Genomic DNA, 21907 nt, shown 5'->3' with positions numbered 1-21907 from the left:
TCCTCCTCCTTCATCCTCCCTCCTCCTCCTTCATCCTCCCTCCTCCTCCTTCATCCTCCCTCCTCCTCCTCCTCCATGTGACAATCGGGAGGTCCGAGATGCTGAGGTGACAATTTGGGGGGTGGGTCCCCAAATCACCCCCCTCCCCCTCAGTTTCCCCCGTGCCTCAGTTTCCCCCGTGCCTCAGTTTCCCCCGTGCTCTGCAGGAAAAACCTGGAGTTGGTGTTAAGGATTTTTTTTTGGGGGGGTTTTGGGGTTTTGGGATGGGGTGGTGGGCTAGTGTGGGGGTCGTCAGGGGTGGGGGTGAACGGACAGGAGCTGGACAGAGCAGTGTCCAGCTGGGGTCCACCCAGACCAGTGTCCACCCAGACCAGTGTCCAGTTGGGATCCATGGTCTGGTGTCCATCCAGTCCCAGTTCATGTCCCCATCCATGTCCCCCATGTCCTGCCATCCATGTCACTCATGTCCCCATCCATGGTCGTGTCCATCCATGTCCCCCTCCATGTCCCTGTCCCCATTCATGTCTCTCATATCCCCATCCATGTCCTGCCATGTCCCCACCCATGGCCATGTCCCCATCATGTCTCCATTCATGTCCCCCATGTCCCATCCATGTCCATCCATGTCCCATCCATGTCCCACCATGTCCCTCATGTCCACCCATGTCCTGCCATGTCCCCATCCATGTCCCTCATGTCATGTCCCACCATGTCCCCATCCATGTCCCCCATGTCCCATCCATGTCCCACCATGTCCCCATCCATGGCCATGTCCCACCATGTCCCCATCCATGTCTCTCATGTACATCCATGTCCATCCATGCCCATCCATGTCTATTCATGTCCCCATCCATGTCCATCCATGTCCTCCATGTCCTCCATGTCCCCCCATGTCCATCCATGTCCATCCATGTCCATCCATGTCCCCACCCATGGGCATGTCCCATCATGTCCCCATTCATGTCCCCCATGTCCCCATGTCCCCATCCATGTTCCCATCCATGTCCTGCCATGTCCCCACCCATGGCCATGTCCCCATGTCCCATTCATGTCCCCCATGTCCCATCCATGTCCCACCATGTCCCTACCCATGTCCATGTCCCCCATGTCCCATCCATGTCACATTCATGTCCTCCATGTCTCCCATGTCCATCCATGTCCCCATCCGTGTCCCTCATGTCCCCATCCATGTCTCCCATGTCCATCCATGTCCATCCGTGTCCTCCATGTCCATCCATGCCCATCCATGTCCCACCCATGGGCATGTCCCATCATGTCCCATCCATGTCCATCCATGTCCCATCCATGTCCCACTATGTCCCCCATGTCCCATCTATGTCCCCCATGTCCCCAGCCATGTCACTGTCCCCACCCACACCTTAGTTGAACATCTTTATTTTTACTACACTTTCAGAACTTTCAAAGGCTTTCAAACAGGTACCCTGATATTTCAAGATAAAAAAATAAGGATTTACATGTCCCTGCAGGCAGAGCATCCACGTCCATCCACACCAGTGTCCAGCTGGGATCCATGGCCTGATGTCCATCCAGAGCAGTGTCCAGCTGGGATCCATGGCCTGATGTCCATCCAGAGTGGGATCCATGGCCTGGTGTCCATCCAGAGCAGTGTCCTGCTGGGATCCATGGCCTGATATCCATCCAGAGCAGTGTCCAGCTGGGATCCATGGCCTGGTGTCCATCCACACCAGTGTCCTGCTGGGATCCTTGGCCTGGTGTCCATCCACACCAGTATCCAGCTTTGATCCATGGCCAGGTGTCCATCCAGAGCAGTGTCCAGCTGGGATCCATGGCCTGGTGTCCATCCAGAATCAGTGTCCAACTTTGATCCATGGCCTGGTGTCCATCCACACCAGTGTCCAGCCGGGATCCATGGCCTGGTGTCCATCCAGACCAGTGTCCAGCTGGGATCCATGGCCTGGTGTCCATCCAGAGTGGGATCCATGGCCAGGTGTCCATCCAGACCAAAGATCTCACAGAGTTGAAAGAAATAAAATGTGTATTTATTTAAAGTCCTTCAAAGGCCACACCCTGGCAGCACCAGTGCCACAGTGTGGCCCCTGCCCTGCCTGGATGGCTCCAAGGTGGAAGACAAATTGCTCACACCATTTCCCATTTTTATAGACTTCAATCCATTTGCATACAGGAGACAACCATCCAATTAATCATCTCAAATTGTATCATCCTCCTCACTCCTGTCTGGCCCGCCCTCCTCTTCACACATTCCTTATGCTTAGGGCCTGAAGTTTGACGAGGATCTATAGCTGGAATCTATTTTGTCCTCATCACCCCAAAGCACGAGGGAAAAACACGACAAAAAACTCGGAATTTAAGGCATCAGCACGAAGCTCTTCCCGCACTCGGGGCACGGGCAGGGCTTCCCTCAGTGGTGACTCTGCTGGTGTCTCCTCAAGCCGCTGCGGTAAGCAAAGCTCCTCCCACACTCAGGACACTTGAACGGCCTCACGCCGGTGTGGACGCGCCGGTGGCCGGCGAGGGTGGCGTTGTCCTTGAATCCCTTCCCGCAGTCGGAGCAGCGAAAGGGCCGGAACTCGGTGTGAGAGCGACAGTGCACGAGGAGAGCGGAGCTGGTCCGGAATCTCTTCATGCATTTCTCACACTCGAAGGCTTTTTCTCCGCTGTGGGTGAGCCGGTGGGTGTCGAGGTGTGTGGTTCGCTTGAAGCACTTCCCGCAGTCAGGACACTCGTAAGGCCTCTCATCCGTGTGAGTGCGATAGTGCAGGACGAGATCAGAGCTGGTGTAAAACCTCTTCCTGCATTTATCACACTCGTAGGGTCTCTCCCCGGTGTGGCTGCGCCGGTGGGAGATGAGGGCAGAGTTCTGCCTGAAGCCCTCCCCGCAGTCAGGACACTCATAAGGCCTCTCACCTGTGTGAGTGCGATAGTGACTCTTGAGAGTGCTCCTTTTGGCAAACCTCTTCTTGCATTTATCACACTCGTACGGCCTCTTCCCAGTGTGGATCCTCTGGTGATCAGCCAGGCCTGAGCTCTGCCTGAATCTCTGCCCACACTCCCCACACTCGTAGGGTCTCTCTCCAGTGTGAATCCTCAGGTGCACCTTCAGTTGTGAACTATCTCTGAATCTCTTCCCACACTCTCCACACTCGTAGGGCCGTTCGTCGTTGTGCATTCGCCGGTGGTGCATCAGGGTGGATATCCACCTGAATCTCTTCCCACACTCCTCACACTCGAAGGGTTGTTCCCCCGTGTGGATTCGGTCGTGCCTGATGAGGTTCCTTAACAGACTGAACTCCTTCCCACATTGCGAGCACTTGTGGGGCTTCTCCCCTTGGGTGAAGCTGCTCACGCAGCCCCAGCTCCGAGCTCCGGCCGCCTCCCCGGCCCGGGCTGGCTCTTTCCTGCTGGGATCCCCGGGCTGTGTGTTTGCAGCCCCTCCTGCTGCGGGATCTGCGGGGCTTTTCCTCCCCGTTGCATTCCTGCGCCGTGGAGCCGCTGCAAACGGCCTCTTGCCCGAGGCTGTGCCGCGGGGATTTGTCCTCCCTGCTGGCCGCGCTCAGCTCCTTGTCTGGGGAGGAAGGACAAGGACACGATGGGATTTGCCTCCTGCCACAGGCAAGGGCAAGGAGATCCCCCCAGGGCTGTGCTGCAGCCGGGGCCGTGCTGGGCTGGGAGATGGAGCAGGACACAGGGGGAAAGGGGCACTGACTTCCTCCTCACCTGCCTGCGGCTCCCGGGACATCGACATCTTCCTCACGGCCTATTCCTCCTCCTCAATGCATCCAAGGTTTGGGAAATCCTGGTTTGGGGGAGAAACAAGGGCTGAGCGCGTTGGGTTTGATGGTGGCGCTGCCCGAGGGCAGCTGGAGAAGTCAGCGCCCCTTTCAGCCTCGGGGGCCCGGAGCCCGCTCAGCACCGAGCTCCCGCACCCCTCCAGGCTGCCGGGGGTCCCTCGGCTCCGCGATCGCCCCTGGGCGCTCTCCCCGCTCCGGGGCTCCCGCCTTCCCCCCCGGCTCTGCCGGGGATCCCCAGAGCCGATATCGCCCCCTCCCCGCCGGTACCGGGCGATCGCCACGCGGCACCGCCAAGATCCCGCCAGGGCCATTCCATTCTCGGCTTTGGGCTCCGGTAACACCCAAATATCCCCTGAAGCTCGAAATAAAACCCTCCCGGAGACCCCCACGATGGATTTGGGGCGAGCTCCCCCTCCCCGCTCACCTGTGCGTTTTTGGGGGGCGATGCTACCGCACCCGGGGGAAGCTGCGCTCTGTGCGGCCGGGCGGCAGAAGCGCCTGGTTCCAAAATCGCTCCTCCTCTTCCTGCCGCTCCTCCCGTGTCCCTCCTCTTCCTGCCGCTGCTGCTCTTCCTCCTCTTCCCGCTCCTCCTCTTCCTCCCGCTCCACCTCCGCTCCCAGCCCGGCCCGGGCAGGTGCCGACACCCAAAAGCAGCCGCGCTCTGGCCCGGGCGGTGTGGGAGCGGCTGCGACCCGCGCGGCGCTGCGAGTGATACTGGGAGCGCTGGGAATGACACGGAGAGCAGCGGCAGCGATGCTGAGAGCCCCGGGCAGGAACTGGGAGCGCTTTCCCTGCCAGTGCCGCTCTTACTGGGAGCGCTGGGAGGGAACTGGGAGCAAAGAGCGCCCGGCCATGAGCGCAGCTGCGGTGGGCGGGACCAGAGGGCGTGGTTATGCAAATCAGGGAGCGACGGCGCGCTGGGATTGGTGGGCAGGAGCAGCGCGGGGTTGCCGCGGTCACGTGAGCGCCGTGAGGGGAACGGAGCGATGGCGGCGGCGTCCGGTGAGAGGGGAAAGGGAGCGGGAATGGGGCCAGGGAGCGGGAATGGGGACAGGGAGCGGGAATGGGGACAGGGAATGGGGACAGGGAATGGGAATGGGGACAGGGAACTGGGAACGGGAATGGGGAGAGGAAATGGGAAATGGGGACAGGTAGAGGAACTGGGGAATGGGGACAGGGAAAGGAAATGGGAATGGGGACAGGGAACGGGAATGGGGACAGGGAATGGGAATGGGGACAGGGAACGGGAATGGGACCGGCTGTGGGGATTGGTTGTGGCTTTAGATCTGCCAAGAGAAGAGCAGCTGCTGTAAAGTTGTTTCTGGGAAAGGCACGTCAGGCTCCAAAGGCAAAGAGCCCAAGGCTCTCCAGTCCCTGTTCAATCTCTGCCACAAAGTCCCGATGGAAGCAGGAGCAGCTCTCTGCTGCAAGAGGTCGAAGCTGCGGCCTGGTGCAGAGTCTCCAGAGGCAGATGCTCCCTGGCTTTTCTTCTCCTCTTATTTCTTCTTCATCTTCCTCTTCTTCTTCTCTCCCGTGCTGGTAGTGGTGATGATGGTGGGGGAGGACAAGAAAGGAACGAGAGAGGAGGGAGAGAGAGCTCTGGCTCCAAGACACGGATTTTTATTGACAAATTTCCCAATGATCAAAAAACAGGAACCTGAAGCATTTCTCCTAAACCTGCTACAATTGGGATTTTGTAATACAAAAGATAACATCGAACTTGTGCACAGATCCTGTTTGTTCTATCTGAAGAATACAGGAAAGTTCTTACTGTATTTTTATTCTCTCTAGAGCTCTGGTCTTGAGCTCTCACTGCAGGTTATTTTTCACGCCAGATTCTAAGGCTTTTACTTTTAAGGCACTTCAAACATATTGTTACTTACTTCAGACTAAGATTTATATTTCTACTTCATATCTATGCAAACTAATATTTCTACTTAGAAACAAAAGCACAGACCTCTATTTCATGTCTGTGTGGCATAGTGTAGTTTCATTTCTCAAAAGGTTTTTAATTCCTGCATTCTGTCCTGTCTTGAAGGGACTCAGAGAGGCTTCTGTGTTCCCCAGTCCCACATCTGGGAATGGGGACAGGGACATGGGAACGGGAAAGGAAACAGGAAGAGAGAATGGGAGTGTGGGAACCGGACAGGGAATATAGAAATAGCAATTGGAGAGAGAGTATGGGATGGCGATTTAGAAGATGGGAAAGAGATTGGAAATTACAATACGGGAATGGGATTGGGAATAGGAAATGGAAATGTTGTACATACATATCTGTGAGAGCTTCCTGTCAAATCCTTATCCTTCTCAACACACGGGGAATATGGGACTGGGAATATGGGAACGACAACCGGGCAGAGAATACGGGACAGGGAGAGGGAAGGAGAGCGGGAATGGGAATTGGACTGGGATGGGAGGCAGGAGGATGTGGAGCCCCCAGCCAGGTGTCTTCTCAACACAGATCAGCGGCACCAGGGCTCAGCGGGGCTCTGCCCACCGGGGGTCACTGGGGATCATCCAGCGCGGATCCTGCCCTGGGGGATGGAGCTGGAGCAGCGCACGAAGCTCTTCCCGCACTCGGGGCACTCGCAGGGCTTCTCTCAGTGGAGACTCCGTTGGTGTTTGGTCAAGTGACAGCTCTGTGAGAAGCTCTTCCCACACTCGGGACATTTGTGGGGTCTCTCCCCAGTGTGGATGCGCCGGTGCTGGATGAGGGTGGAGTTTTGCTTGAAGCCTTTGCCGCAGTCAGGACACTCATAAGGCCTCTCATCTGTGTGAGTGCGATAGTGTTCGAGGAGACAAAAGCTGTTCGGAAACCTCTTCCTGCATTTATCACATTCATAGGGTCTCTCCCCAGTGTGGATGCGCCGGTGCTTGATGAGGGTGGAGTTTTGCTTGAAGCCTTTGCCGCAGTCAGGACACTCATAAGGCCTCTCATCCTTGTGAATGCGATAGTGCAGGAGCAGACTTGAGCTGGTCTGAAACCTCTTCCTGCATTTATCACACTCGTAGGGTCTCTCCCCAGTGTGGGTCCGCCGGTGCCCGGCAAGGTGTGAGTTGAGCTTGAAGCCCTTCCCACAGTCAGGACACTCATAAGGCCTCTCATCCTTGTGAATGCGATAGTGCAGCACGAGATTGGATCTGGTCTGAAACCGCTTCCTGCATTTATCACACTCGTAGGGTCTCTCTCCAGTGTGGCTCCTTTGGTGCACTGTCAGCTGTGAGCTCTGGCTGAATCTCTTCCCACACTCCCCACACTCGTAGGGCCGTTCCCCCGTGTGGACTCTCTGGTGTTTGGTCAGGTCTGATCTCCACCTGTAGCTCTTCCCACATTGCGAGCACTTGTGGGGCATCTCCCCACGGTGAAGCTGCTCACGCAGCCCCAGCTCCGAGCTCCGGCCGCCTCCCCGGCCCGGGCTGGCTCTTTCCTGCTGGGATCCCCGGGCTGTGCGTTTGCAACCCCTCCTGCTGCGGGATCTGCGGGGCTTTTCCTCCCCGTTGCATTCCTGCGCCGTGGAGCCGCTGCAAACGGCCTCTTGCCCGAGGCTGTGCCGCGGGGATTTGTCCTCCCTGCTGGCCGTGCTCAGCTCCTTGTCTGGGGGAGGAAGGACAAGAACACGATGGGATTTGCCTCCGTGCCACAGGCAAGGGCAAGGAGATCCCCCCAGGGCTGTGCTACAGCCGGGGCCGTGCTGGGCTGGGAGATGGAGCAGGACACAGGGGAAAAGGAGCACTGACTTCCTCCTCACCTGCCTGCGGCTCCCGGGACATCGACATCTTCCTCACGGCGTTCTCCTCCTCCTCAATGCATCCAAGGTTTGGGAAATCCTGGTTTGGGGGGAGAACAAGGGCTGAGCGCGTTGGGTTTGATGGTGGCGCTGCCCGAGGGCAGCTGGAGAAGTCAGCGCCCCTTTCAGCCTCGGGGGCCCGGAGCCCGCTCAGCACCGAGCTCCCGCAACCCTCCAGGCTGCCGGGGGTCCCCCGGCTCAGGGATCGCTCTCGGGCGCTCTCCCCGCTCCGGGGCTCCCGCCTTCCCCCCTGGCTCTGCCGGGGATCCCCAGAGCCGATATTGCCCCCTCCCCGCCGGTACCGGGCGATCGCCACGCGGCACCGCCAAGATCCCGCCAGGGCCATTCCCGCCTCGGCTTTGGGTTCCGGCAACATCCGAACATCCCCTGAAGAGCAAAATAAAACCCTCCCGGAGCCCCACACGATGGATTTGGGGCGAGCTCCCCCTCCCCGCTCACCTGCGGGTTTTTGGGGGGCGATGCTGCCGCACCCGGGGGAAGCTGCGCTCTGTGCGGGCGGGCGGCAGAAGCGCGTGGTTCCAAAATCGCTCCTCCTCTTCCTCCCGTGTCCCTCCTCTTCCTCCCGCTGCTGCTCTTCCTTCTCTTCCCGCTCCTCCTCTTCCTCCCGGTTTTCCTCCACTTCCAGCCCGGCCCGGGCAGGTGCCGACACCCAAAAGCAGCCGCGCTCTGGCCCGGGCGGTGTCGCAGCGGCTGCGACCCGCGCGGCGCTGCGAGTGATACTGGGAGCGCAGGAATGACACGTAGAGCAGCGGCAGCGATGCTGAGAGCCCCGGGCAGGAACTGGGAGCGCTTTCCCTGCCAGTGCCGCTCTTACTGGGAGCGCTGGGAGGGAACTGGGAGCAAAGAGCGCCCGGCCATGAGCGCAGCTGGCGCTGGGCGGGGCCAGAGGGCGTGGTTATGCAAATCAGGGGGCGACCGCGCGCTGGGATTGGTGGGCGGGAGGGGCGCGGGGTTGCCGCTGTCACGTGAGCGCCGTGAGGGGAACGCAGCGATGGCGGCGGCGTCCGGTGAGAGGGGAAAGGGAGCGGGAATGGGGACAGGGAATGGGAATGGGGACAGGGAACGGGAGTGGGGACAGGGAGCGGGAATGGGGACAGGGAGCGGGAATGGGGACAAGGAATGGGAATGGGGACAAGGAATGGGGACAGGGAGCGGGAATGGGGACAGGGAGCGGGAATGGGGACAGGGAACGGAATTGGCACACGGAATGGGAATGGGGACCGGGAATGGGCACGAGAAGGGGGACAGGCAGCGGGAATGGGGACAGTTAAAGGGAATGGCAACAGGGAATGGGGACAGGGAACTGGGATGGGGACAGGGAGTGGGAAGAGGGACAGGGATCGGGAATGGAGACCGAGACCTTTATTGAAACCGGGAATACTGAAGACAAACGGAGAACCGGCACCGGGAATTGGCACTGGATACTGGAATGGGGACAGCGACCGTGACTGTGGGACAGGGAATTCGGAAAGGGACCGGGATTTGAGGATTGGCACCAATACCGAAAATGGGACCGGGAATGGGGAAAGGGAACGAGATTGGGACAGGGCAGGGAATTAGGACTGAGTGCAGCAATTCCGGACCTGGAGTGGAAACGGGGACCGGGACTACGGGACTCTGAGCCCGAATACGTGACAGGGATGAGGAGCAGAAACGGGAATAAGGACAGGGAACGGGAATGGGACTGGCTGTGGGGATTGGTTGTGGCTTTAGATCTGCCAAGAGCAGAGCAGCTGCTGTAAAGTTGTTTCTGGGAAAGGCACGTCAGGCTCCAAAGGCAAAGAGCCCAAGGCTCTCCAGTCCCTGTTCAGTCTCCGCCACAAAGTCCCGATGGAAGCAGGAGCAGCTCTCTGCTGCAAGAGGTCGAAGCTGCGGCCTGGTGCAGAGTCTCCAGAGGCAGATGCTCCCTGGCCTTTCTTCTCCTCTTCTTTTCTTCTTCATCTTCCTCTTCTTCTTCTCTCCCGTGCTGGTAGTGGTGATGATGGTGGGGGAGGAAGTGAGAGCGACGAGAGAGGAGGGAGAGAGAGCTCTGGCTCCAAGACACGGATTTTTATTGACAAATTTCCCAATGATCACAAAACACAAACCTGAACCATTTCTCCTTAACCTGTTAGAATTGGGGTTCTCCAATATAAACGCTTGTCTAACTTGTGCACATCACCTTTGTTTTCTCCCTGTACAATATAAGAATGATTTTAACTCTATTTTTATTTTGTCTAGAACTGTGGTTTTAAGCTCTCAATGCAGCTTGTTTTTAGCACCAGACTCTAAGACTTTTATTTTGAGGCACTTAAGACATATTTCTACATACTTCAAACTAAGATTTATACTTCTACTTCATATCGATGCAAGTTAATATTACTACTTACCTAAACTAAAGGTTCGACCTCGATTTCATATTTCCGTGGCTTAATGTATTTTATTTCTCAGAAGTTTTTTAATTTGAATTTGTCATTCTGCCCTCTCTCAAAGGGACTGAGAGATGCTTCTGTGTCACACATTGCAACTACTGGGAATGGGGACTGGGAGTTGGGATCGGGAATGAAAAGAGGAACAGGGAATGGGAATACGGGAATGGGACACGGAATATGGAAATAGCAATTGGGGAGAGAATATGGGATGGGGATTTAGAAGATGGGACAGGGAATGGAAATTGGAATACGGGAATGGGATTGGGAATAGGAAATGGAAATGTTGTACATACATATCTGTGAGAGCTTCCTGTCAAATCCTTATCCTTCCCAACACACAGGGAATATGGGACTGGGAATATGGGAACGACAACCGGGCAGAGAATACGGGACAGGGAGAGGGAAGGAGAGCGGGAATGGGAATTGGAGTGGGATGGGAGGCAGGAGGATGTGGAGCCCCCAGCCAGGTGTCTTCCCAACACGGATCAGCGGCACCAGGGCTCAGCGGGGCTCTGCCCACCGGGGGTCACTGGGGATCATCCAGCGCGGATCCTGCCCTGGGGGATGGAGCTGGAGCGGCGCACGGAGCTCTTCCCGCACTCGGGGCACTCGCAGGGCTTCTCTCAGTGGAGACTCCGTTGGTGTCTGGTCAAGTGAGAGCTCTGTGAGAAGCTCTTCCCACACTCGGGACACTCATATGGTCTCTCCTCGGTGTGGATGCGCCGGTGGGTGACAAGGGTTGAGTTTTGCTTGAAGCACATCCCGCAGTCAGGACACTCATAAGGCCTCTCATCCGTGTGAGAGTGCTGGTGCCTGCTGAGATCGGAACTGGTCTGAAACCTCTTCCAGCATTTATCACACTCGTAGGGACTCTCCCCAGTGTGGGTGCGCCAGTGCCTGGCAAGGTGTGAGTTGAGCTTGAAGCCCTTCCCACATTCAGGACACTCATAAGGCCTCTCATCCTTGTGAGTGCGGTAGTGCTCGAGGAGATTGCTGCTGGTCTGAAACCTCTTCCTGCATTTATCACACTCGTAGGGCCTCTCCCCAGTGTGGCTGCGACGGTGGATCATGAGAATGGAGCGGTGCTTGAAGGCCTGCCCACAATCAGGACACCTGTAAGGCCTCTCATCTGTGTGAGAGCGATAGTGTTTGAGGAGACAGGCTCTTCGCAGAAAGGTCTTCCTGCATTTATCACACTCGTAGGGTCTCTCCCCAGTGTGGATCCTCCGGTGCACAGTCAGGCCTGAGCTGTGGCTGAACCTCTTCCCACACTCCCCACACACGTAGGGCCGTTCCCCCGTGTGGACTCTGGTGTTGGGTCAGTTCTGATCTCCACCTGAATCCCTTCCCACACTGAGAGCACTTGTGGGGCTTCTCCCCACGGTGAAGTTGCTCACACAGCCCCAGCTCCGAGCTCCGGCCGCCTCCCCGGCCCGGGCTGGCTCTTTCCTGCTGGGATCCCCGGGCTGTGCGTTTGCAGCCCCTCCTGCTGCGGGATCTGCGGGGCTTTTCCTCCCCGTTGCATTCCTGCGCCGTGGAGCCGCTGCAAACGGCCTCTTGCCCGAGGCTGTGCCGCGGGGATTTGTCCTCCCTGCTGGCCGTGCTCAGCTCCTTGTCTGGGGGAGGAAGGACAAGGACACGATGGGATTTGCCTCCGTGCCACAGGCAAGGGCAAGGAGATCCCCCCAGGGCTGTGCTGCAGCCGGGGCCGTGCTGGGCTGGGAGATGGAGCAGGACACAGGGGGAAAGGGGCACTGACTTCCTCCTCACCTGCCTGTGGTTCCCGGGATATCAACATCTTCCTCATGGCCTATTCCTCCTCCTCAATGCATCCAAGATTTGGGAAATCCTGGTTTGGGGGAAAACAAGGGCTGAGCGCGTTGGGTTTGATGGTGGCGCTGCCCGAGCGCAGCTGGAGAAGTCAGCACCCTTTTCAGCCTCGGTGGCCCGGAGCCCGCTCAGCACCGAGCTCCCGCAACCCTCCAGGCTGCCGGGGGTCCCCCGGCTCAGGGATCGCTCTCGGGCGCTCTCCCCGCTCCGGGGCTCCCGCCTTCCCCCCTGGCTCTGCCGGGGATCCCCAGAGCCGATATCGCCCCCTCCCCGCCGGTACCGGGCGATCGCCACGCGGCACCGCCAAGATCCCGCCAGGGCCATTCCCGCCTCGGCTTTGGGTTCCGGCAACATCCGAACATCCCCTGAAGCGCAAAATAAAACCCTGCCGGAGCCCCACACGATGGATTTGGGGCGAGCTCCCCCTCCCCGCTCAACTGCGGGTTTTTGGGGGGCGATGCTGCCGCACCCGGGGGAAGCTGCGCTCTGTGCGGGCGGGCGGCAGAAGCGCGTGGTTCCAAAATCGCTCCTCCTCTTCCTGCCGCTCCTCCCGTGTCCCTCCTCTTCCTCCCGCTGCTGCTCTTCCTTCTCTTCCCGCTCCTCCTCTTCCTCCCGGTTTTCCTCCACTTCCAGCCCGGCCCGGGCAGGTGCCGACACCCAAAAGCAGCCGCGCTCTGGCCCGGGCGGTGTCGGAGCGGCTGCGACCCGCGCGGCGCTGCGAGTGATACTGGGAGCGCAGGAATGACACGGAGAGCAGCGGCAGCGATGCTGAGAGCCCCGGGCAGGAACTGGGAGCGCTTTCCCTGCCAGTGCCGCTCTTACTGGGAGCGCTGGGAGGGAACTGGGAGCAAAGACGCCCGGCCATGAGCGCAGCTGTCACTGGGCGGGGCCAGAGGGCGTGGTTATGCAAATCAGGGAGCGACCGCGCGCTGTGATTGGTGGGCGGGAGCGGCGCGGGGTCGCCGCGGTCACGTGAGCGCCGTGCGGGGAACGGAGCGATGGCGGCGGCGTCCGGTGAGAGGGGACAGGGAGCGGGAATGGGGACAGGGATCGGGAATGGGGACAGGGAATGGGAATGGCGACAGGGAGCGGGAATGGGGTCAGGGAATGGGGACAGGGAATGGGAATGGGACAGGGAGCGGGAATGGGGACAGGGAACGGGAATGGGGACAGGGAATGGGGACCGGGAACGGGGACAGGGACCGGGAATGGGGACAGGGAACGGGAATGGCTACAAGGAGCGGGAAAGGGGACAGGGAATGGGAATGGGGACAAGGAATGGGAGCGAAAATGGGGACAGGGAACGGGAATGGGGACAGTTAAAGGGAATGGGGACAGGGAACTGGGATGGGGACAGGGAGTGGGAAGAGGGACAGGGATCGGGAATATGGGACCGAGACCTTTATTGAAACCGGGAATACTGAAGACGAACGGAGAACCGGCACCGGGAATTGGCACTGGAAACTGGAATGGGGACAGCGACTGTGACTGTGGGACAGGGAATTCGGAAAGGGACCGGGATTTGAGGATTGGCACCAATACCGAAAATGGGACCGGGAATGGGGAAAGGGAACGATATTGGGACTGGGCAGGGAATTAGGACTGAGTGCAGCAATTCCGGACCTGGAGTGGGAACGGGGACCGGGACTGCGGGACTCTGAGCCAGAATACGGGACAGGGACAAGGAGCAGAACCGGGAATAAGGACAGGGAACGGGAATGGGACCGGCTGTGGGGATTGGTTGTGGCTTTAGATCTGCCAAGAGAAGAGCAGCTGCTGTAAAGTTGTTTCTGGGAAAGGCACGTCAGGCTCCAAAGGCAAAGAGCCCAAGGCTCTCCAGTCCCTGTTCAATCTCTGCCACAAAGTCCCGATGGAAGCAGGAGCAGCTCTCTGCTGCAAGAGGTCGAAGCTGCGGCCTGGTGCAGAGTCTCCAGAGGCAGATGCTCCCTGGCCTTTTGTCAGGGTCCACACCACATGTGGAGTCCTGGTGGGTTCTTTTAGGGATCTCAACGCACAAAAGACACAGCAGGGGACAAACCCAGTTAACTTTTGCAAAAGATGCACTTTTATTTAGTGCCAACAAAATGCGATAGAGGGACAGAGAGAAAAAGAGAGAGAGAGAGAAAAGGGGTTGGGATTAGAGCTACCAAGACGGGCAGACAATCCTCGTGGAACCAGCCAATAGATGTCCATTCCCGTCCGGGGAGATTTCGGGGGTTTTAGTTTGAGGGTGTCTTTTATAGCCTTTTCCATGGTGTCGGGCAACTGGCCAAAAGGTGGGGAGACTTATGGACTATTGTATGTGGAGATCGTTGCTCCAAGAAGCAGGTGGAAACAGGACACTGAGCAAGTGGCCTGGGTGGGAGCAGTGCACCATGGCAAGCTCCAGGCACACAGGAGCAGTGCACCATGGCAAGCTCCAGGCACACAGGAGCAGTGCACCATGGCAAGCTCCAGGCCCACATGAGTAGTGCACCATGGCAAGCTCCAGGCCCACAGGAGTAGTGCACCATGGCAAGCTCCAGGCACAGCAACAGTCCTTGTGACCAGTTCTGCAGCAAGTCGCCTGTGTAGGAGCAGCACACCGTGACCAGTTCATTGTTCTCACACCTGTGGGAGCAGATCAGCCCTGGTTGGGATGGGCACCACCTGAGAACAGTCACTTGGCATTCTTCTCTTCCCTTGGCATTCCTCTCTTCCCTTGGCATTCCTCTCTTCCCTGGCCAGCACCTTTACACTGTAGTTCTTTAGGCCTCAGGTGAGGGTCGTTGGGCAGAACATGTGAGAGGCTTTTAGATGGACTCTTACACCTTTCTTCTTCTGTTCTTTCATCTTCTTCTTCTCTCCCGTGCTGGTAGTGGTGATGATGATGGTGGGGGAGGAAGGAAGAGCGACAAGAGAGGAGGGAGAGAGAGCTCTGGCTCCAAGACACGGATTTTTACTGACAAATTTCCCAATGATCAAAAAACAGGAACCTGATGCATTTCTTCTAAACCTGTTAGAATTGGGGTTCTGTAATACAAATGTTTACATCTAACTTGTGCACAGGTGGTGTTTGTTCCATCTGAAGAATACAAGCAAAGTTCTTACTGTATTTTTATTCTCTCTAGAGCTGTGGTTTTGAGCTCTCACTGCAGGTTATTTTTCACGCCAGATTCTAAGGCTTTTACTTTTAAGGCACTTCAAACATATTGTTACTTACTTCAGACTAAGATTTATATTTCTACTTTGTATGTATGCAAACTAGTATTTCTACTTAGAAACAAAAGCACAGACCTCTATTTCATTTCTGTGTGGCACAATGTAGTTTCATTTCTCAAAAGGTTTTTAATTCCTGCATTCTGTACTCTATTGGAGGGACTCAGAGAGGCTTCTGTGTTCCCCAGTCCCACATCCAGGAATGGGGAAAGGGACAAGGGAACAGGAAAGGAAACAGGAACAGGGAATGGGAGTGTGGGAACCGGACAGGGAATATGGAAATAGCAATTGGAGAGAGAACATGGAATGGGGATTTAGAAGATTGGAAAGGGATTGGAAATTGGAATACGGGAATGGGATTGGGAATAGGAAATGGAAATGTTTTATGTACATATCTGTGAGAGCTTCCTGTCAAATCCTTATCCTTCCCCACACACAGGGAATATGGGACTGGGAATATGGGAAGGACAACCGGGCAGAGAATACGGGACAGGGAGAGGGAAGGAGAACGGGAATGGGAATTGGAGTGGGATGGGAGGCAGGAGGATGTGGAGCCCCCAGCCATGTGTCTTCCCAACACGGATCAGTGGCACCAGGGCTCAGCGGGGCTCTGCCCACCGGGGGTCACTGGGGATCATCCAGCGCGGATCCTGCCCTGGGGGATGGAGCTGGAGCAGCGCACGGAGCTCTTCCCGCACTCGGGGCACTCGCAGGGCTTCTCTCAGTGGAGACTCCGTTGGTGTCTGGTCAAGTGAGAGCTCTGTGAGAAGCTCTTCCCACACTCGGGACATTCGTAGGGTCTCTCCCCAGTGTGGATGCGCTGGTGGGTGACAAGGGTTGAGTTTGCTTGAAGCACATCCCGCAGTCAGGACACTCATAAGGCCTCTCATCCGTGTGAGTGCGATAGTGCCTGATGAGATGGGAGCTGGTCTGGAACCTCTTCCTGCATTTATCACACTCATAGGGCCTCTCCCCAGTGTGGCTGCGCCGGTGGGCAGCAAGGGCAGAGTTTTGCTTGAAGCCCTTCCCACAGCTGGAGCAGGAGAACGGTCTCTCATCCCTGTGAATTCGATAGTGCTCGAAGAGACTGGAGCTGGTCTGAAACCTCTTCCTGCATTTATCACACTCGTAGGGTCTCTCCCCAGTGTGGGTGCGCCGGTGGGTGACGAGGTGTGAGTTGATCTTGAAGCCCTTCCCACAGTCAGGACATTCATAAGGCCTCTCATCCTTGTGAGTGCGATAGTGCTTGAGGAGACTGGAGCTGGTGTGAAACCTCTTCCTGCATTTATCACACTCGTAGGGTCTCTCCCCAGTGTGGATCCTCTGGTGCACAGACAGGCCTGAGCTGCGGCTGAATCTCTTCCCACACTCCCCACACTCGTAGGGCCGTTCCCCCGTGTGGACTCTCTGGTGTTTGGTCAGTTCTGATCTCCACCTGAATCCCTTCCCACATTCCGAGCGCTTGTGGGGCTTCTCCCCACGGTGAAGCTGCTCACGCAGCCCCAGCTCCGAGCTCCGGCCGCCTCCCCGGCCCGGGCTGGCTCTTTCCTGCTGGGATCCCCGGGCTGTGCGTTTGCAGCCCCTTCTGCTGCGGGATCTGCGGGGCTTTTCCTCCCCGTTGCATTCCTGCGCCGTGGAGCCGCTGCAAACGGCCTCTTGCCCGAGGCTGTGCTGCGGGGATTTGTCCTCCCTCCTGGCCGCGCTCAGCTCCTTGTCTGGGGGAGGAAGGACAAGGACACGATGGGATTTGCCTCCGTGCCACAGGCAAGGGCAAGGAGATCCCCCCAGGGCTGTGCTGCAGCCGGGGCCGTGCTGGGCTGGGAGATGGAGCAGGACACAGGGGGAAAGGGGCACTGACTTCCTCCTCACCTGCCTGCGGCTCCCGGGACATCGACATCTTCCTCAAGGCCTTCTCCTCCTCCTCAATGCATCCAAGGTTTGGGAAATCCTGGTTTGGGGGGAAAACAAGGGCTGAGCGCGTTGAGTTTGATGGTGGCGCTGCGCGAAGGCACCTGGAGAAGTCAGCGCCCCTTTCAGCCTCGGGGGCCCGGAGCCCGCTCAGCACCGAGCTCCCGCACCCCTCCAGGCTGCCGGGGGTCCCCCGGCTCCGGGTTTGCCCCTGGGCGCTCTCCCCGCTCCGGGGCTCCCGCCTTCCCCCCCGCCTCTGCCGGGGATCCCCAGAGCCGATATCGCCCCCTCCCCGCCGCTACCGGGCGATCGCCACGCGGCACCGCCAAGATCCCGCTAGGGCCATATTCCCGCCTCGGCTTTGGGCTCCGGCAACGTCCGAACATGCCCCGAACCGCAAAATAAAACCCTCCCGGAGCCCCCCACGATGGATTTCGGGCGAGCTCCCCCTCCCCGCTCACCTGCGGGTTTTTGGGGGGCGATGATGCCGCACCCGGGGGAAGCTGCGCTCTGTGCGGGCGGGCGGCAGAAGCGCCTGATTCCAAAATCGCTCCTCCTCTTCCTGCCGCTCCTCCCGTGTCCCTCCTCTTCCTGCCGCTGCTGCTCTTCCTCCTCTTCCCGCTCCTCCTCTTCCTCCCGCTCCTCCTCCGCTTCCAGCCCGGCCCGGGCAGGTGCCGACACCCAAAAGCAGCCGCGCTCTGGCCCGGGCGGTGTGGGAGCGGCTGCGACCCGCGCGGCGCTGCGAGTGATACTGGGAGCGCTGGGAATGACACGGACAGCAGCGGCAGCGATGCTGAGAGCCCCGGGCAGGAACTGGGAGCGCTTTCCCTGCCGGTGCCGCTCTTACTGGGAGCGCTGGGAGGGAACTGGGAGCAAAGAGCGCCCGGCAATGAGCGAAGCTGGCGGTGGGCGGAACCAGAGGGCGTGGTTATGCAAATCAGGGAGCGACGGCGCGCTGGGATTGGTGGGCGGGAGCGGCGCGGGGTTGCCGCGGTCACGTGAGCGCCGTGAGGGGAACGGAGCGATGGCGGCGGCGTCCGGTGAGAGGGGACAGGGAGCGGGAATGGGGACAGGGAATGGGAATGGGGACAGGGAGCGGGAATGGGGACAGGGAATGGGAATGGGGACAGGGAACGGGAATGGGGACAGGGAGCAGGAATGGGGACAGAGAATGGGAATGGGGACAGGGATGGGAATGGGGACAGGGAGCGGGAATGGGGACAGGGAATGGGGACTGGGAACGGGGACAGGGAGCGGGAATGGGTACAGGGAATGGGAATGGGCTTAGCGACCGGGAATGTGGACAGAGAATGGGAATGGGGACCAGGAATGGGTGCGAGAAGGGGGACAGGCAGCGGGAATGGAGACAGTTAAAGGGAATGGTGACAGGGAATGGGGACAGGGAACTGGGATGGGGACAGGGAGTGGGAAGAGGGACAGGGATCGGGAATATGGGACCGAGACCTTTATTGAAACCGGGAAGACGGAAGATGAACGGAGAACCGGCACCGGGAATTGGCACTGGAAACTGGAATGGGGACAGCGACCGTGACTGTGGGACAGGGAATTCGGAAAGGGACCGGGATTTGAGGATTGGCACCAATACCGAAAATGGGACCGGGAATGGGGAAAGGGAACGAGATTGGGACAGGGCAGGGAATTAGGACTGAGTGCAGCAATTCCGGACTTGGAGTGGGAACGGGGACCGGGACTACGGGACTCTGAGCCAGAATACGGGACAGGGACGAGGAGCAGAACCGAGAATAGGGACAGGGAACGGGAATGGGACCGGCTGTGGGGCTTGGTTGTGGCTTTAGATCTGCCAAGAGCAGAGCAGCTGCTGTAAAGTTGTTTCTGGGAAAGGCACGTCAGGCTCCAAAGGCAAAGAGCCCAAGGCTCTCCAGTCCCTGTTAAATCTCTGCCACAAAGTCCCGATGGAAGCAGGAGCAGCTCTCTGCTGCAAGAGGTCGAAGCTGCGGCCTGGTGCAGAGTCTCCAGAGGCAGATGCTCCCTGGCCTTTCTTCTCCTCTTCTTTTCTTCTTCATCTTCCTCTTCTTCTTCTCTCAAGTGCTGGTAGTGGTGATGATGATGGTGGGGGAGGGAGAGCGACGAGAGAGGAGGGAGAGAGAGCTCTGGCTCAAAGACATGGATTTTTATTGACAAATTTCCCAATGATCACAAAACGCAAACCTGAAGCATTTCTCCTAAACCTATGAGAATTATGGTTCTCCAAAAGAAACGCTTACGTCTAACTTGTGCACATTACCATTGTTTTCTCTCTGAAGAATATAAAAACTATTTTATCTCTATTTTTACTTTGTCTAGAACTGTGGTTTTAGGCTCTCAATGCAGCTTGTTTTTAGCACCAAACTCTAAGACTTTTACTTTTTGAGGCACTTAAGACGTATTTCTACATACTTCAAACTAAGATTTATACTTCTACTTCATATCAATGCAAGTTAATATTACTACTTACCTAAACTAAAGGTTCGAGCTCGATTTCATATTGCTGTGGCTTAATGTATTTTATTTCTCAGAAGCTTTTTAATTCGAATTTGGCATTCTGCTCTCTCTCAAGGGGATTGAGAGATGCTTCTGCGTCACACATTGCAACTACTGGGAATGGGGACTGGGAGATGGGATCGGGAATAGAAAGAGGAACATGGATTGGGAATACGGGAATGGGACACGGAATATGGAAATAGCAATTGAAGAGAGAATATGAAATGGGGATTTAGAAGATGGGACAGGGAATGGAAATTGGAATACGGGAATAGGATTGGGAATAGGAAATGGAAATGTTGTACATACATATCTGTGAGAGCTTCCTGTCAAATCCTTATCCTTCCCAACACACAGGGAATATGGGACTGGGAATATGGGAACGACAACCGAGCAAAGAATACGGAATAAGGAGAAGGAAGGAGAGCGGAATGGGAATTGGAGTGGGATGGGAGGCAGGAGGATGTGGAGCCCCCAGCCAGGTGTCTTCCCAACACGGATCAGCGGCACCAGGGCTCAGCGGGGCTCTGCCCACCGGGGGTCACTGGGGATCATCCAGCGCGGATCCTGCCCTGGGGGATGGAGCTGGAGCAGCGCACGAAGCTCTTCCCGCACTCGGGGCACTCACAGGGCTTCTCTCAGTGGAGACTCCGTTGGTGTCTGGTCAAGTGAGAGCTCTGTGAGAAGCTCTTCCCACACTCGGGACATTTGTGGGGTCTCTCCCCAGTGTGGATGCGCCGGTGCTGGATGAGGGTGGAGTTTTGCTTGAAGCCCTTCCCGCAGTCATGACACTCATAAGGCCTCTCATCTGTGTGAGTGCGATAGTGCTTGAGGAGACAAAAGCTTTTCGGAAACCTCTTCCTGCATTTATCACACTCGTAGGGTCTCTCCTCAGTGTGGACGCGCCGGTGCTGGATGAGGGTGGAGTTTTGCTTGAAGCTTTTGCCGCAGTCATGACACTCATAAGGCCTCTCATCCCTGTGAATTCGATAGTGCTCGAAGAGACTGGAGCTGGTCTGAAACCTCTTCCTGCATTTATCACACTCGTAGGGTCTCTCCCCAGTGTGGGTGCGCCGGTGGGTGACAAGGTGTGAGTTGAGCTTGAAGCCCTTCCCACAGTCACGACACTCATAAGGTCTCTCATCCTTGTGAGTGCGGTAGTGCAGGAGAAGATTGCTGCTGGTGTGAAACCTCTTCCTACATTTATCACACTCGTAGGGTCTCTCCCCAGTGTGGACTCTCTGGTGTTTGGTCAGGTCTGATCTCCACCTGTAGCTCTTCCCACATTGCGAGCACTTGTGGGGCTTCTCCCCACGCTGAAGCTGCTCACGCAGCCCCAGCTCCGAGCTCCGGCCGCCTCCCCGGCCCGGGCTGGCTCTTTCCTGCTGGGATCCCCGGGCTGTGCGTTTGCAGCCCCTCCTACTGCGGGATCTGCGGGGCTTTTCCTCCCCGATGCATTCCTGCGCCGTGGAGCCGCTGCAAACGGCCTCTTGCCCGAGGCTGTGCCGCGGGGATTTGTCCTCCCTGCTGGCCGTGCTCAGCTCCTTGCCTGGGGGAGGAAGGACAAGGACACGATGGGATTTGCCTCCGTGCCACAGGCAAGGGCAAGGAGATCCCCCCAGGGCTGTGCTGCAGCCGGGGCCGTGCTGGGCTGGGAGATGAAGCAGGACACAGGGGGAAAGGGGCACTGACTTCCTTCTCACCTGCCTGCGGCTCCCGGGACATCGACCTCGTCCTCATGGCCTCCCTCTCCTCCTCCTCGCTGCCGAGCTTAGGGAACTCCTGGTTTGGGGGGAAAACAAGGGCTGAGCGCGTTGGGTTTGATGGTGGCGCTGCCCGAGGGCAGCTGGAGAAGTCAGCGCCCCTTTCAGCCTCGGGGGCCCGGAGCCCGCTCAGCACCGAGCTCCCGCACCCCTCCAGGCTGCCGGGGGTCCCCCGGCTCCGGGATCGCCCCCGGCCGCTCTCCCCGCTCCGGGGCTCCCGCCTTCCCCCCCGCCTCTGCCGGGGATCCCCAGAGCCGATATCGCCCCCTCCCCGCCGCTACCGGGCGATCGCCACGCGGCACCGCCAAGATCCCGCCAGGGCCATTCCCGCCTCGGCTCTGGGCTCCTGCAACGCCCGAACATCCCCTGAAGCGCAAAATAAAACCCTCCCGGAGCCCCCCACGATGGATTTGGGGCGAGCTCACCTGCGGGTTTTTGGGGGGCGATGATGCCGCACCCGGGGGAAGCTGCGCTCTGTGCGGGCGGGCGGCAAAAAGCGCCTGGTTCCAAAATCGCTCCTCCTCTTCCTCCTGCTCCTCCCGTGTCCCTCCTCTTCCTCTCGCTGCTGGTCTTCCTCCTCTTCCCGCTCCTCCTCCGCTCCCAGCCCGGCCCGGGCAGGTGCCGACACCCAAAAGCAGCCGCGCTCTGGCCCGGGCGGTGTCGGAGCGGCTGCGACCCGCGCGGCGCTGCGAGTG

At 58.1% G+C, this 21907-nt stretch overlaps 1 protein-coding gene and 2 pseudogenes across 1 annotated transcript; all 3 read right to left on the bottom strand.

Annotated features, from left to right (window-relative positions):
* Positions 1–1379: 1379 nt before the first annotated feature.
* Positions 1380–8135, bottom strand: LOC130263100 (zinc finger protein ZFP2-like). Its single transcript, XM_056510580.1, has 4 exons — positions 8039–8135; positions 7541–7619; positions 6402–7386; positions 1380–3251 (listed from the first exon to the last, which is right to left on the bottom strand). The coding sequence occupies exons 2-4, from the start codon at positions 7566–7568 to the stop codon at positions 2402–2404; spliced, it is 1863 nt and encodes a 620-aa protein (XP_056366555.1). The 5' UTR covers positions 7569–7619; positions 8039–8135; the 3' UTR covers positions 1380–2401.
* A 1499-nt stretch (positions 8136–9634) lies between these two features.
* On the bottom strand, positions 9635–12165 carry LOC130262642 (zinc finger protein 391-like; annotated as a pseudogene).
* A 1718-nt stretch (positions 12166–13883) lies between these two features.
* LOC130262640 (zinc finger protein ZFP2-like) lies at positions 13884–21189 on the bottom strand (annotated as a pseudogene).
* Between the last annotated feature and the right edge of the window lie 718 nt (positions 21190–21907).

The sequence above is a fragment of the Oenanthe melanoleuca genome, chromosome 25, assembly GCF_029582105.1.
Source record: "Oenanthe melanoleuca isolate GR-GAL-2019-014 chromosome 25, OMel1.0, whole genome shotgun sequence".
Taxonomy (NCBI): domain Eukaryota; kingdom Metazoa; phylum Chordata; class Aves; order Passeriformes; family Muscicapidae; genus Oenanthe; species Oenanthe melanoleuca.
This window is presented reverse-complemented; position numbering and strand designations above follow the sequence as displayed.